The sequence below is a fragment of the Cydia fagiglandana genome, chromosome 11 (assembly GCF_963556715.1).
Source record: "Cydia fagiglandana chromosome 11, ilCydFagi1.1, whole genome shotgun sequence".
NCBI classification, from domain to species: domain Eukaryota; kingdom Metazoa; phylum Arthropoda; class Insecta; order Lepidoptera; family Tortricidae; genus Cydia; species Cydia fagiglandana.
The window spans coordinates 8,730,948-8,745,634 of NC_085942.1; the positions used below are offsets into that span (position 1 = coordinate 8,730,948).

General features: G+C 38.1%; 1 protein-coding gene across 4 annotated transcripts in view; it reads left to right on the top strand.

The window, feature by feature from the left end:
- LOC134668884 (glycogen-binding subunit 76A) overlaps positions 1–14,687 on the top strand; it is a 66,607-nt gene that overhangs the window by 27,129 nt on the left and 24,791 nt on the right. The window contains exon 1 of one of the 4 annotated variants that reach the window (XM_063526368.1): positions 10,978–11,319. The exons of the other annotated variants lie outside the window; for them this stretch is intronic. Coding sequence (XP_063382438.1) covers positions 11,263–11,319 — 57 coding nt within the window. The 5' untranslated portion in view covers positions 10,978–11,262. Of the gene's footprint in view, positions 1–10,977; positions 11,320–14,687 lie in introns of those variants that run through there. 4 annotated transcript variants of the gene reach the window in all.

The window sequence follows — 14,687 nt, forward strand, 5'->3', positions numbered from 1 at the left end:
TTCTCGTGGCGAGGGGCTGGCCACGTAGCCAAGATGCCGATCGCTTACGCTCCGTAGCGATCGAAACGCAACTGTCACTGTCGCACTAATATGGAAGAGTGATAGAGAGACATATTGCTTTTCGTTGTCGAAGCGATAGCGATTGTAACCTTGGCTAGGCCGGCTGGCCGACATCCGACATGTGCCTAGTGACTGCTTCTTCCTGGGACTCTGTTGCATTGTCTTGTGAACATGCTTCTTATCTCATTAGTATACCAGCGATCGTAGGAATCTAATTAAATTTTGACGACCGGTCTGGCCTAGTGGGTAGTGACGACTACTAAGTGACCCTGCCTGTGAAGCCGATGGTCCTGGGTTCGAATCCCGCTAAGGGCATTTATTTGCGTGATAAGCACAGATATTTGTTCCGGAGTCATAGGTGTTTTCAATGTATTTATTATACATATATCGTTGTCTGAGAACCCATAACACAAGCCTCCTTGGGCTTACCGAGGGACATAGTCAATCTGTGTAAGAATGTCCTATAATATTATTTATTTATTTATAACTTGATGTTATACATTAATCTTAACACTTCTGTAAATTAAATTCCTACGCAAGCAAGTAGGTATTACTATGAAAGTAGGTAATGAGTTTAGTTATGCTAGTAGCTACTTATAGCTATCCTGCTACTGAAATTTCTGATTAGTAAAACAATATTTTCATCAGTCATCGGCTATGTAATTCAATATGCGAAAAACTTTCAAGTGGGAACCCCATATTTCACAAATGGTAAAAAAGGCTAACTCTATAATCTACATAATTAGAAGAGCTTTTCGTATTCTCACCACCGAAACAATGCTCAAGATATATAAGACCTACATAAGACCAATTCTGGAATATGGTTTTCAGATATGGAATCCATACTTCAAAAAAGATATTGACATGATCGAGCGAGTGCAGCGTAGATTTACTAAAATTCCCACACAGCTAAAGTCACTTTCGTACGAGGAAAGACTAGTCAAGCTGGGCTTGACAACACTGCAAAAAAGGCGTGAACGTGGCGACTTGATCGAGACATTTAAAATCAATCATGGATATTACGACTGTCCAGAACTAAGCGACCTGTTCACTCGAAACCCAAACACGCGCACAAGAGGACACTACCTTAAACTAGTAACCACAAAACATAAAACAAATATCGCGAAAAACTTCATTGCAAACCGAATAGTAAATGCTTGGAACAAATTACCCTCAGAAGTTGTGAACTCTACAAGTGTGAATCAATTTAAAAATAGACTCGATAAACTATCTAAACAGTGAAATCGTGCTAAGTGAACTATGATTTAGACGCACCAGCATCAGCTGCCTGTCTAAAACGAAATAATAATAATAATAACCCCGCGGGGGCAGCTTGTGGCGAGCTGACGGTGAGTGGCGACACCGCGGACCCCTATTCCAGAGGGCCCTGTCATCTGGCCCTCGCCTCTGTGCTTGCCTTGATTGGCCGGCCAGAGTGGAGTCGCAAGAGCGGGACCTATGCTCCAGGTTGGAAGTGTAAAATGTCATAACGCCGGCGGCCCTTGAACGGATTACCGGGATCTGGCTACCGCAGACTCACCTCTCGACAACCTCACAGCCGCTCCAAAGTGTTGCCCTGTTGTCGCACTGTGCGTGCGGCCATTGCGGGGCCCACTCAATGAGTTGGCGAGTCACCACCTGTCTTATACAATTTTGAGACTGATTGTCACGGCAGGTGTCCGCTAGTCTCTCCCATAGCCCATTATCCAGTCCATCCAACTTTCAAATCTATAGCCCATGACCTTAGTTCCCATCGCAGCACAAAAGTGCTGCACTGCAATAGTCTTTGCACCTGGCGGAGACCATCTCCGGATGTATCATATTGTGCGTTTGGGGATGGTATCCGCCATGTGTATCCCTTACTTTTAGAGTAAACTGTCTTAAAGGGCCTCTGCGCTGTTGGCTTCGGCCCCACGCACGCCTCCCAAAGGTCCGGGACCCCATGGTCCCGAGATATGGAAAGGACAAACAAATAATAATAATAATAAGCCCGCAGGGCAGCTTGTGGCGAGCTGTTGGGGAGTAACGACCCCACGGACCCGAGTGCTCCCGAGAGTCGGTCAGGGTCTCCGTCTCCGGCGTGTCTTCGTTGGTCGGAGTGGACCCCAAGGGGACCCGCAGGACTCTCAGCTCTGGCTTGCCTTCATTGGCCGTCCAGAGAGGAGTCGCTAGAGCTATATGCTCCAGGGGTGGAAGTGAAAGATGCATAAGACGCGAGTTGGCACAGTGGCTGGTAACAGCCACTGGGTAGAAAGCGGCGCACACCTCTCGACACCCCTGAGCCGCTCACATCGATGTTGCTCCTGGTCGTCTTTACGACGGCAGTTTCAGGGGCCCATCTAGTCAGCGGCGAGTCACCACCTGCCTCGATGACGGTGTTAACATTGTTATTGCAGGTGTCCGGACCTCTTTGCAATAGCCCAGTTTCATTGTCCACCCAAACTGCAATCTATAGACCGGAACGCTGTTCACTTTTTCTACAATAGTCCCAATGCCTGCTGTGACCGGTTCATGGGTGTCTATTGTTGCGCCTGTGAACGGGTTCCAGCAGGCGTTCTACATGACATTAAAGCTCTCCAAACGGCCTCTACGTGTTGGATCTGTATCCCCACGCAAGCCTATCAAAAGACCGGGATTTATAGGCCCGTGAAATCCAGAAAGGAGATACAAATAATAATAAAATAGATAAAATTTTAAAATAGGAAATCGTGTTACAAGGTTAGGTAGCAATGTACAAATTGCAGAACATTCCCAAAAAGCGGAAACGTTCTCGAGAATGTTCTCAGAACATTCCTGCAACATGGAAATTATTGTTTAATCAAGAGAATATACTTGAAACAAAGTTTAAATAGGCATAACTTAAAACTAAATGTTATTATGCATATATTATTGTCTATTACAGTTAGCTATTTTGTTGATGTGATAAGTTTACCAATAAGTTGCTTAAATTCTCACTGTATTTCAGAGAACATTTCGACTTTAAACAATTTTTTCCATATTTTTTTTTATTTTTCATTAGAATCTAGAGGTCTCTATCTCCCGCCATGTCAAATCTCAGCGCGCTCGGACCAACTTGAAAAAATTAAAAAAAAAAGTCGGCCATTTTGATTTTTTTTAATGCAGTTTGTTTTGTCTCGGGGCCCTCTATGACATTTGGTCGAGCACCCCCCACCTATCACGCACCGTTTAAAAGTTGCCATACAAACAAACAAACAAATAAAGTGGCCAGTTTTCCCGCAATTGTAGCATTTTTCCAAAAAAAATTATTTCATAGGTATCTAGGGGACCCCGAGATTCCGTGACTAAAATTTCAGCGCGCTAGGACAAAATTAAAAAAGTTAAAAAAAAGTCGGCTATATTGAAAAAAAATGGCGGCGTCAAAAACTGCCAGGGTCCCTCTATGACATTTGGTCTAGCACCCCCCACCTAAGTCTGACCGTTTGGCCGGGCCGTCATACATTTTTCTGACCGGAAGCGGACGACCAAAAGTCGGAATTTTCTGGGGGTAAGGACTACACCTAAACTATCGTGAATATTTATGGTATAAACTACGATAAATAAATAAATTCTCGTTCTCGAGAACATTCTCAGAAGTTACCGAGAAATTCTCATGTGGAAAGTTTCGCAACTTTGGAAAGTTCTCGTGCGTGCATTGCTAAGGTTAGGTAATTATGTACTTGCTCCTGTCATCGCCATGTCCATGTCATTCATGTTTAAAACTCATGTGTAGCTAAACAGAGAATGTTTAATTCGCTTTAGAATAAACGTAATGTGTTTATTTTAGTTGCTCCACTATAATAAACAGTTGGAGCTTTTATTGGATTTCTCGGTAATATTTATTCGCACACAAACAAAATATTGGTGGGTTGGATTATGAATACGTACCTACATTTACAATGATTTCTACGTACTCATAGCTAACGGTTATTTCAGATCTGATTTTTTTTAATATTGTAGAAAAACGTGTGCTTTAAACCATCATTTTCCTTGAATGCACTTTCATACAATCATTGAAACCGTGTGGGCTGATTGAGAAATATTAATCAAAACATTATTTGTACGAAAAAGTAATAATTGACCTAGGTACCCGAAATAAATTATATTTTAAAGGTAAACAAATATATACTCTTTTGCAATGATAAAGTTAGACTTGCCAACTTCCAATTTAGCTAGCGAAGAATTTATTTCAAACTAGCATCGTGTTTTATCCAGCCTCCAATCATAAATACAGGTTCGTCTTTCAATTAATACACACAATGTGGTTTATAATGCAATGCAACAGTCATAAAACTCTGCGCAGTGGCAGTTGCGGGTGCGTGCGTTCTGGCCCCGTATATTCATCGCTTTTAGTGCAGGAGAGTATTCGACTCACGCGAACCAGGGCTATAACCGCGAAAATCGAAGTTCGCAAATTGCGGGGATTTTTCTCTGTCACTCTATAGGTAATTACGCCTTCATTGGAGTAAAAGAGAAAGATCCCCGCAATTTGCGAATTTCGGTTTTCGCGGTAGCCGCTCAGTGTTCTCGAGACTCGTGAAGGTGTGTTTACATGAGGGGTAGCAGATCGTGCATATTTTGCAGGTACCGTAAAATGGGGTGAGTAGGGATTGCGGCGAGTCGGGTTATGAATGAGGAGAGAAGGAATGACAGGGGGGTGAGATGGTTTTTAAAGGCTACTGCTACATAAATAACGTATTGCTATTACAAATGGAGCTAAGGTAATATTCATAGTAATAAAAATCGATTCAACAACGTTTCAAAATCACCTTTTGTATGAAATCCCATCTCACCCCAACTACGACGGACTACGGGGTCAGGAGGGATTTTGTGTTTATCGTTAAAGTTATGAAATGGAACTACCTAAAATCATAAAAAAACTAAAATACAAACCGCCGGAACATTTATTTATAAAATTAAGTTTGCATAAAATGTAAAAATAAAATGTTATCGAGGTTTGAATGTCAGTTTTGTCCCTACTCAGTCTACTCACCCCATTTTACGGTACATCAGTTTTATTCTACCAATGAACCTAAGAGTTACGCATAAGCGGAAATAATATCAAATCTAGGTGGTTATATTGTAGTTAGCCTAGAAACTGGGAACCTAAAAACTCAATTGTACGACTCGGCTATAGTTGGGACCATAGGCGTACCCAGCATTTTTAAAGGGTGGAGCAGAAGTAGGGTTACGTGCCTTAATTGTTCCTAAAAATTTTTAGCTTCTCGTCAGACCACAGACTAGGGTGGGGCAAGTTGCCCCACTTGCCCCATCGAGCGTACGCCTATGGTTGGGACTTGGGACCCACGTTTACACTGGTGAGCCTCAAACACGCTGCTCGCGGTCAATAATTATAAAGCGCCCTCCAGACTATGCGCGTGAATCGCGGGCGAAGCCGCGAACGCGAGTGTGGAGTCTAGTTCGCTGATATGCGAAATCGACTCCAGACTCGCGTTCGCGGCTTCGCGCCGCGATTCGCGCACGAGTGTGGAGCGGGCTTTATAACAGCCCTGAATAAGTCCTGCGAGGTGTCGGCTAGTGCGACCGGTTCCCTCACATTCCTGCTCCATACCGGCCAAACCGAACTATTTACATTACAACTATTGGCTGATACTGGAGAAGAATTTTAGTTAAACATCTATTGACTTAGCTCAGAACAATTACATAGCATAATGAACAAATTTGAAGTGTGCGGGTTCATTACCTATGAAGACCGCTAATCATAGGTACATATATATAGCTTGTACAGTCAACGTCAAAAATATGTTTACACTTTTTGCCTTATTACAAAGGAGTAAGGTCTTTTGACGTGGACTGTGCATAAAAATATTAATTAGCAAATATTTGGTATCGTCTTGGGTCGTCCCATTCGTTTTTCGTCAAGTTCTTAAATTAGTCCTATTCTGCTTTCGTCACCCATTCTACATTCATCACAATCGTCGGTGGCTTTCAATGTAGAATGAGTGACGAAAGCAGAATAGGACTAATATAAGAACTTGACGAAAACGAATGGGACGACCCAAGACGATACCAAAGATTTATTCAGCATACGAAACAAGAATACAATATAATGGCAACACCACTGTTAATCATTATCATTATAATCATAGTTCATACGGTGTTAGCTAGAATTATAACAATTACTAAGTTTATACTCGTATTGCTGATAGGCAACGTTTAAAACAAATAGAGTAAAAAAAAATGCTAATCGGATCATGGAATCTAAAATGTGTTTTAGACACCCGTGAAATCCGTTTTAGAACGATCCAATGTTACCCTAAACCGTGGGAAAAAGCAAAAAACGATCGCAGGTATACGATTTTGAGGATATCAAAGAGAGTATTCGATAGTCCCGTATCCAAGATGGGAAGTATATTTTTTTCTTCATAGATTACCTTCACGGTTTGACTTTGTGTACATTTTTGTTTGTGCATAAAATATTTGAGTATAAAGTCTTGTCCCGATGGTAGATACAGGTTACAATGAATGAGCAGTAGGCGGCAAGAAAGTGCATTTGTATTCGAATACGCCATTAATGTTAATTGTGCTCCATTGTCGGCACATATAGTAACAGCACCAGTCATGGGACATTTAAGAGGAAATTTGGAGTATTTATGTTATTTCCCTTATACATGTAAATGGTCTACCGTTTAGCGTGTTAAAAGATGAAAGTCCTATTCGTCTTTCATGTTTTAGGCGTGTTGTATCAAAGATACTGCAATTAGTTTCCACATATTTAACAAATTAAAACTATGCTTTTTTTCTCCAGTCATGGACACCAAAGCTCCAGTAATGGGCCCCCAGTAATGGACGTGGATCCAGTAATGGGCCCCCTATAATGGACAAGGCTCTATCAGTATAAAATATTGAAATGGGGAATAAGTTACAGCAAAAAAAAACAATTTTTGGTATAAGCTTTTATCGCTGAATGTATTTTTCTTTCCACAGCCAATTGTTATTGTATTAGATCCATCGAAAAAATTCTAATATACCCAAACACAATTAGTTAGGGTTTATTGCGATAAAGTTCCCATGGCCACCTCCTGTCTCCATCATCAGATCAGGTCCATGTTATCATAATATTGCATTATCATCCGATTTGCATACTTAATTACGTACTTACACAAAATTTCAACTGAATCGGAAATCGAAAAGTGGCTCAAATTCAGCTACCAAGATTGGACCCACACTAACTAACAGGGCAAGTTACATAAAAGTTTGGAAAATGATATTAATTTATCCGAAGTTCGAGAATACCTCCTGATTGATATATTTCGTAACTACATTTTACTTCGGTATTGCTTAAACATGAAATTATGGCATGGCAAGCATCATTCTGTCAATTGCCCCATCATAGGAGGTACGCAGTTTTACAGCTCCTATAATGGGATTGGGCCAAATACCACTATTTTTTTAAATCTGTGGAGTCACAAAATAGTGTGTTGTATACCTTATCTCATGGTAAATGCAATTAACAAAACACATTCTAGTTTTCATCAAGTATTAATTAATTTAAATTTAATAAATTAACTCATCTCTCTTAGCGAAGTTGTTAAGAATTCGTAGTGGTATTTTTTTCAGTGACACGACAACTTTTGGGTTGATGCCAATTTCTTAAAAAACAACCAAAGTTAATGAAACTTCAAACCGAAACAGCTCTAGGACTCTTATTTATGATAATATACAGCCAGTGTTTATAAACTACTTTTAGATACTTATTTTAGAGGAATTATGTTTTTTTGTCCCATTACTGGTTCCACGTCCATTATAGGGTATACTACTATAATAGTGTCTTAAAATTTTATGCGCTTTTCACGCCGTTATCACACTATGTAAGTAAGTATGCACGTTATCTTAATAGATAGTAATAATGCCAATTTGTGTCGACATATATCTTATATGTAGGTATTTGGGAATGGAATAATAGGTGGCTTTAGAACGGTATAACTAGTAACATACCATACATACTGGTAACATTAAAGTAACATTTTCTAGCAAACAAACCTAAATAATGTCGGGATGTCAAGAACATGTTACATGCTTAAGCTTCCATGTCATTGTACTGCGTACTGTTATAAAGTCAACAGAATCGAGTATTGTAAACGCAATGAATATAAATTAGCATCATTTCGAGTTCAACAGCACGTCGGCATTAGAGAATTCCTGCGCGGAAATATCTGCGTCTGGCGTTTATCTTGCAGAATACGATATAACTCAGTCTAGACCATAAGCTCACCGCGTAGGCCGAGGCTTTGTCGGCTGACAACTAAATACATTACCTCCATCGTGTTTGCAACTTGCTAGCTTTCAGCAAAGCGCAGGGAAAGGCGGCGTAGCTGTTGCATTCATATTAGGTTTGAATTCTAGTCCGACAACTGAACCAATATCGGCGCTAATTTGAATAAGTTTAAATATATCTTGATAAAAGCTACCAGTTTCTGTTTGATTGCCGTAAGATAACATTTTCATATATGCACTCGTAGGTATACCTGTGTCTTTTTAGAAAGCTAGAATTATATTAACCAAAACAAAAAAGCAGCCTGCGCAGACGACACGACAGAGGGTGATACAATAATTAGTGTTAAGTTTTCGCTAATGATGTTTAAACTTCTCAGTCTAATGTCTAATGTGTTCTCTTTTTAAACGTGAAAATCTTAACTAGTCATTCATTATTTTTATTTAATGAGTTCGGTAATAAACTCCCGTTAAAGAAGCATGATAGATAATGCAGCTAATTAATTGTAAATCAATCGATCAAAATAAACCCACATTCTATAAGGTAACATTTTGTTGTCTGAATACTGCATAAATGATTAAGCCCTATATATAGCTGGTTTAATGCATGTAATAAATCATTATAGACCGTTTAGAACGAGCTATCATAGAATAAAAATAACGTAAGCAGAATCAGCAGTTTATATTTAGAAGACTTTAATACTTGGCTGTCTCTAGAAGCTTTCATTAGACAAGACAGAATGAGCTAACCGTGTATTTAAATTTGACATGGGGTTTGACTTTTAAAGTCTAAATTAGACTTCACATAGATTTCTTGGCAGCGCGGGAAGTTTTTGTACTTAGTGACCCTATCACTACTTACATACATCCACTTCAATAACCAACCTAAGATACCTAAAATATTTATGTCCATTTCGACTTTCTGTCTCACAAGATTTCGACTTACATAGGTACCTACTAACCGAATAGTCGCCGGCGATATCGTCGCTATTCACAAAAGTAGCCCTGTGATCGGTGATCGCCAATCGCTTTATCATATCATGAGTCATTAAAATACAATGTCGAATGACCACCCAAGAGAATTTGTTTCAATCTATGAGATACGCAATTAATCTGTCGATTATATTCTAAGAAATTCAATTAAGGTTTGTTATGAAATATGACCTAAATTACATTTAAAAATCGAAATCATATATTTTATAGTTTTCCGCCTGATTTGATTAAATGTGAAATCGAAATAGTTTTAACACTTGTAGCTATAAAATATGCATTTTAATTTTATGGGTGCATAAATTTTTCGTTCGTTTTCACTGAGTTTCTAGGTTCGATTTCAGTATAGCAAGGTCTAATCTATTGATATGGATTACCCAAATACCCATAGGTTCCATTCGTGTATGTGCAAGGATGTACGATAATTATAAATTGAAAACTTGGAGAGGCTCTGCCACAATAATTTGGAATTTACTTAACACGAAAAATAATTGAAAAATAGTCCCTTAAAGCTTATGATATGACTCTTAGGAGCTTTTAGCAACCGACTTAAAGTAATAGGTATACTTAGCATAAAGAGCCCGAAGAAAATTCCTGAGAAAGTGAACTGTTGGTGCAGTGCCGTTGCCATCACCTACGCACCTACGCATCACCAAGGTGTCTAACCGATAGGCATATTCAAATGTATTCCGGGCTAGCCGAACACGGGTTTTACGATAATTGCACCGTGGGTTGATGTTGATACTGCTCTAGACATTCATAAATAAAATATTTAATAGTAATTAACAAATTCATCAACATTTTGGTGTCAATAGGTATAATAACCTACATAGACAGTAAAACTTAAATGCAGGATTATTAGTGTAATAAATATAAAAATAGTCAAACAAATCACACAATCGCGCCGTGCAGTCTAGAATCAAATGTTAGCTCAGTCTGATTCAGTTCCGGACTTTAAACCAATTAGTTTAATGATATTCCTTAACAGTAGCACACAAATAAACCGAGGCGAAGGTGCAGTGCGTTGCACTCTGGTTTATAAATACGACTTCGAAACTCTGACAAAAATACGGACGGTATGAAAACTACTGGGTTTTGGTAATAGCGACAACTCTTCACGGCTAGAACCTACTTGGGTACTTGATGAAGACTTAATCCAATCCCGGTTAGTGGTATTCCAAAAATTCCAGGATACCTTCATTCATTCTAATGATAAACTTCTAAATTCCATGCCCAGAATTACCTTACAGTTAATTTTAGTCTATGCAAATCATCTCTTTGCAGGATTTCGTTCCCAAACACGTCAATTTAACCGGATTACGGAGTTCACTGGCATCAGTCTCCATTTCTATGAAAACTGTCTGCGGCGCCAAGATTTGAAAGGCCTCAGTTTTATGAGGTGCTTCAATGTTGATATCTTTTCGTAACGACATGTTTTGTCAACCTGCCGGTTCACATCTCGCGAGTGGCGCCAAGCGCGGCCACTCGGTCGCCTCGTGCGCATCACGTATGGCCCGCGTGCAGTGTATTTATATTTCTATAGAATTCTGATTATTTTATCTGCTTCGCGATCGCTGGATTAACTGTTAATGCGTTGTAAACAATAGTTATAGCAGTTGCAGTGTTTTAATGACTTGATTAAATGACTGGGGTAGGAGGAGGTGGGCCGGGCGCGTGCGAGGGTGCGGGCGTCGCGCCGCCGGCGCGATGTCATTCGCAAGGAGCGCAAGCGCCGGACGGCCGCGCTGCGTTACCTCACACAAACTCAACAAATCTACCCCCATCTATAAAACAATAATAAACAATTTCAATCAATAAAAAAATCATATCAATTTAATTATTAATCCTCGTGAGAAACACGCCCGCGCCGAGTGACAGTTTATCTAATGTGTTAGTAAATAAATATATTAATTAATGCAACGAAGTGAATTGGGACTAAGCTGGTGACTGTGATAACGGAACTGAGACAGTGGAAGATTCATGAGTTCTTTTAAGATTATGCCATTGGAGAGACCGATTCCTGTGTTGATTGAAAAGGTAACATTATCATCGTTATCGCCTGCTTTCTTTTTATCATTGAATGCTTTTAATTAGATATTGACATTATCTTTACTGATTGATTGTTATATTTTTCTTCATACTTGTATAAAAACCAGTTCTTAAATTGACATACTTTAATAAACATAATTAATGTCTTTACATAAAATGATAAAGGTCAGTTTTACGTACAGTTTAAAAAAAATTGCACCATGCACCATAGTTATTTTTTTTTTACCAATAATAAGACAACTTACACTGTACTGCATATTTAGTTATTTTTTAATATTAACCAACATTATAATAAATAAGTAAAAAAACATATCACTATAACTATTATAAGTGTTTTGCTGCATGAGTCGGTCGGTCTCTGGATATCCTTTGTAAATAAATTATTCAATTATTTAACACACTGCATTCAAATGTTGCATTTGTCTACAGTTGTCCTTTATGGGACCGGCGCCTAGCGACCATAACCTTATCAACAATCATCATAATCTATGTAGATATTAAAAACAAGTTGTAAAACTCATAGAATATGTAAGGAACGTTTCACATTGTTTTATGATTGCGCCGCGACTTTTACCCGGGTACCTTAGTTATAACATAAGTAAGTACTTAGTACATAATATTGTGATACTAAGATACCTTCTACCGAGATGATCTCAAGCGATATACCTTATACAGGTTTAATGCTAATAAGTAATAACGTGAATATCGAGTGTATATCCTTATGTAAACTAGTATAAATGATCTTCGATTACGAATACTTGTTACTTACAATTTTAAAGGCTTGCTTTTATTTTATACCAGTTGTCATAGTAAGGGCCGGTACAGATGGACTGCAACTTGTATGGGAACTGCACGACGACGTTGCAAATTGCAGTCGGGTTGCAGTCCGTCTGTATGTAATATGAGCACGATAACAACGATGGGAATAAGAGCACGTCCAAAAATATGCTAATTGTTTTACCTTCATTTCGGTATTCATTATTTAAATACCTACCTGTTTATTTTGTTTAAAATTCAACATCCCAATGCCGATTCTCTACAAAATAATGAACTAAAAATGAACCTGATATATTACTGTGTGAGGTTAATGGGCATATAAGTATTTTGACCCTCTAATGTCCAATGTTTCTGCTGTGTGTTTGGATAATGATGGAAGGATGAGAAAAAAAAGTAAAGTTTACATCTAGGTACTAATAAACTTTAGCAAAAACAAAACAATCCAACCTTTTTTATTTACCCTCTTAAAATTGATGGCAATTAGTTAATTAGTTGCTTAATAACTAAAGATATATTACTATAAATTATAATTATTTTAAGTTTTATTATGTTTATGTGTTTCTTTCTTTGTTTTTAATTATTTATACCAAGCACTATAGAAATTCTCGACAGTTTTGACGGACGTTATTTTACTCATTTCAGCCATTTCCATTCACAAACTAATTTGCGAGTACTGGAAACAATAGGCATTCTTCGTCTTGATTGTTCCTTTTCGTTTACAAAGCATAACTTAACACTGACATTGTTATGTTTATTGCGTGGATATTATAACCGATGTCTGTATATGTGTCTGTAATACCTAAGTATTAAAAAAGTAAACAAACAATTTGTACATTTTCGGGTAAGTTTGTTATAACATTTATTGGTTAACCGACCAAATACAAAACCGCCTGGATCAGTCACTGTTTAACCTACATTATTTGATTATGTAATGTTTACAACCACCCTCAACTGGCTTAAGGAGCCACTTGAGGGTAGATTTTGTTTACTTTTATTTAAATACCTAAAGACAGAGTATAGTAGCATAGCCCGAAACAAATGTAGTGTAAAAATGCGAGTAATTCTGGGCCCGATTCGGATTATGAAATAGACATCTATTAGACATCGTTTAGACATCACCAAGATACGATAACGATATGTTTAAGATCTAACCTGTCAAATTTGACATTTGCGCGATTCTGGAGATACTCTTGAACGATTTCCACAGGATATGACTTAGAGATCCAATTCACATCTAATAGATATCTTACTCTATCTAACGTAAAAGTGACATTTATTAGTTGCCCGAATTGCGCTGCAAAATAGAACTAGTTGATATCTAAACTATAAGGTATCTAGAATGGATCTAGAACGTGTCGTTTCTTGTGAATATCTTGGAGTTCGAATACGGCAGTCTATGCGATACGAGTATTAATATAAATTGTTAGGTTGGATCTTAAATTGAAGATGTTACTTATTAAATAGGCCAAGCAATAAGAAGTTATAGAGGGAAATGCTAGGAACACAATTTTTGACTACGTAACTTTGTTTGGACTAGTTACGAGGTGAACATATCAAAAGTCCCCGGCCGTAGCCCCGGTCCTGGGGGGTAGAGGGGGGAAAGAAGGTCTCATTTTTCGGTTTTTCACTTATATCTTGGAAATTTTGCGTCTTAGCGACATGACTACTAAGACAAACCAAAAGCTGATAAAATTTGTTACAAGTTTTATTCAGTCAAGTTTTTCGATATCTTGAATAGTTTTTGAGATATCCGCTCTTGAAAGTTTATTTAGGGCTTTCAATTTTATCTTGATATCTACATTAGTGACGCTGCTAGACCGTGTTTGGTATCATTTTCGTATAAATCGGGGGTGCTGAATTCAGTTTTGGTATCACATTGACACCATTCCTAAGAAAAAACATATAAACTTTAAACAAATACCTTTTTTTTTTAATTCCTCTTCACGCTTAAACCGCTCAACCGATTTAATTGAAATTTGGTATACAGATATTTCGAGTCCCAAGACAGGACATAAGATACTTTTTATCTCAATAATCATCCTTTAAAGTTGTGAAATGGAGTATGGGGGGAATTCAACTTCGTCGACGAAACTGAATTCCTGAGGTTAATACTGCTCAAGGTAAGGTTTGAAGTCATGTTTGGTATCACTTTATCTAAATCACAGATGTATTCCGTCCTAAATTTCATCTAAACCGGTTCAGCGGTTATTGACTCCCCATACAAACTTCCACCCCACTTTTCACACCCTCAAAAGATGCTTTTGGTTATAAAAACTATCCTACGTCGTGTGTCGAGATTTAAATTATTTCTATACCAAATTTCAACGAAATTGATTCAGCGGTTTAAGCGTGAAGAGGGATTAAAAAAAATATTTATTTTTAAATTTTGGTTTTACTTCGGAATGGTGTCAATGTGATATCATAAATGAATTCAGCACCCCCGATTTATACGAAAATGATACCAAACATGGCCTAACAGCTTCACTGACGTAGATATCAAGATAAAATTAAAATCCCTAAATAAACTTTCAAGAGCGGGTATCTCAAAAACTATTCATGATATCGAAAAACTTGACAGG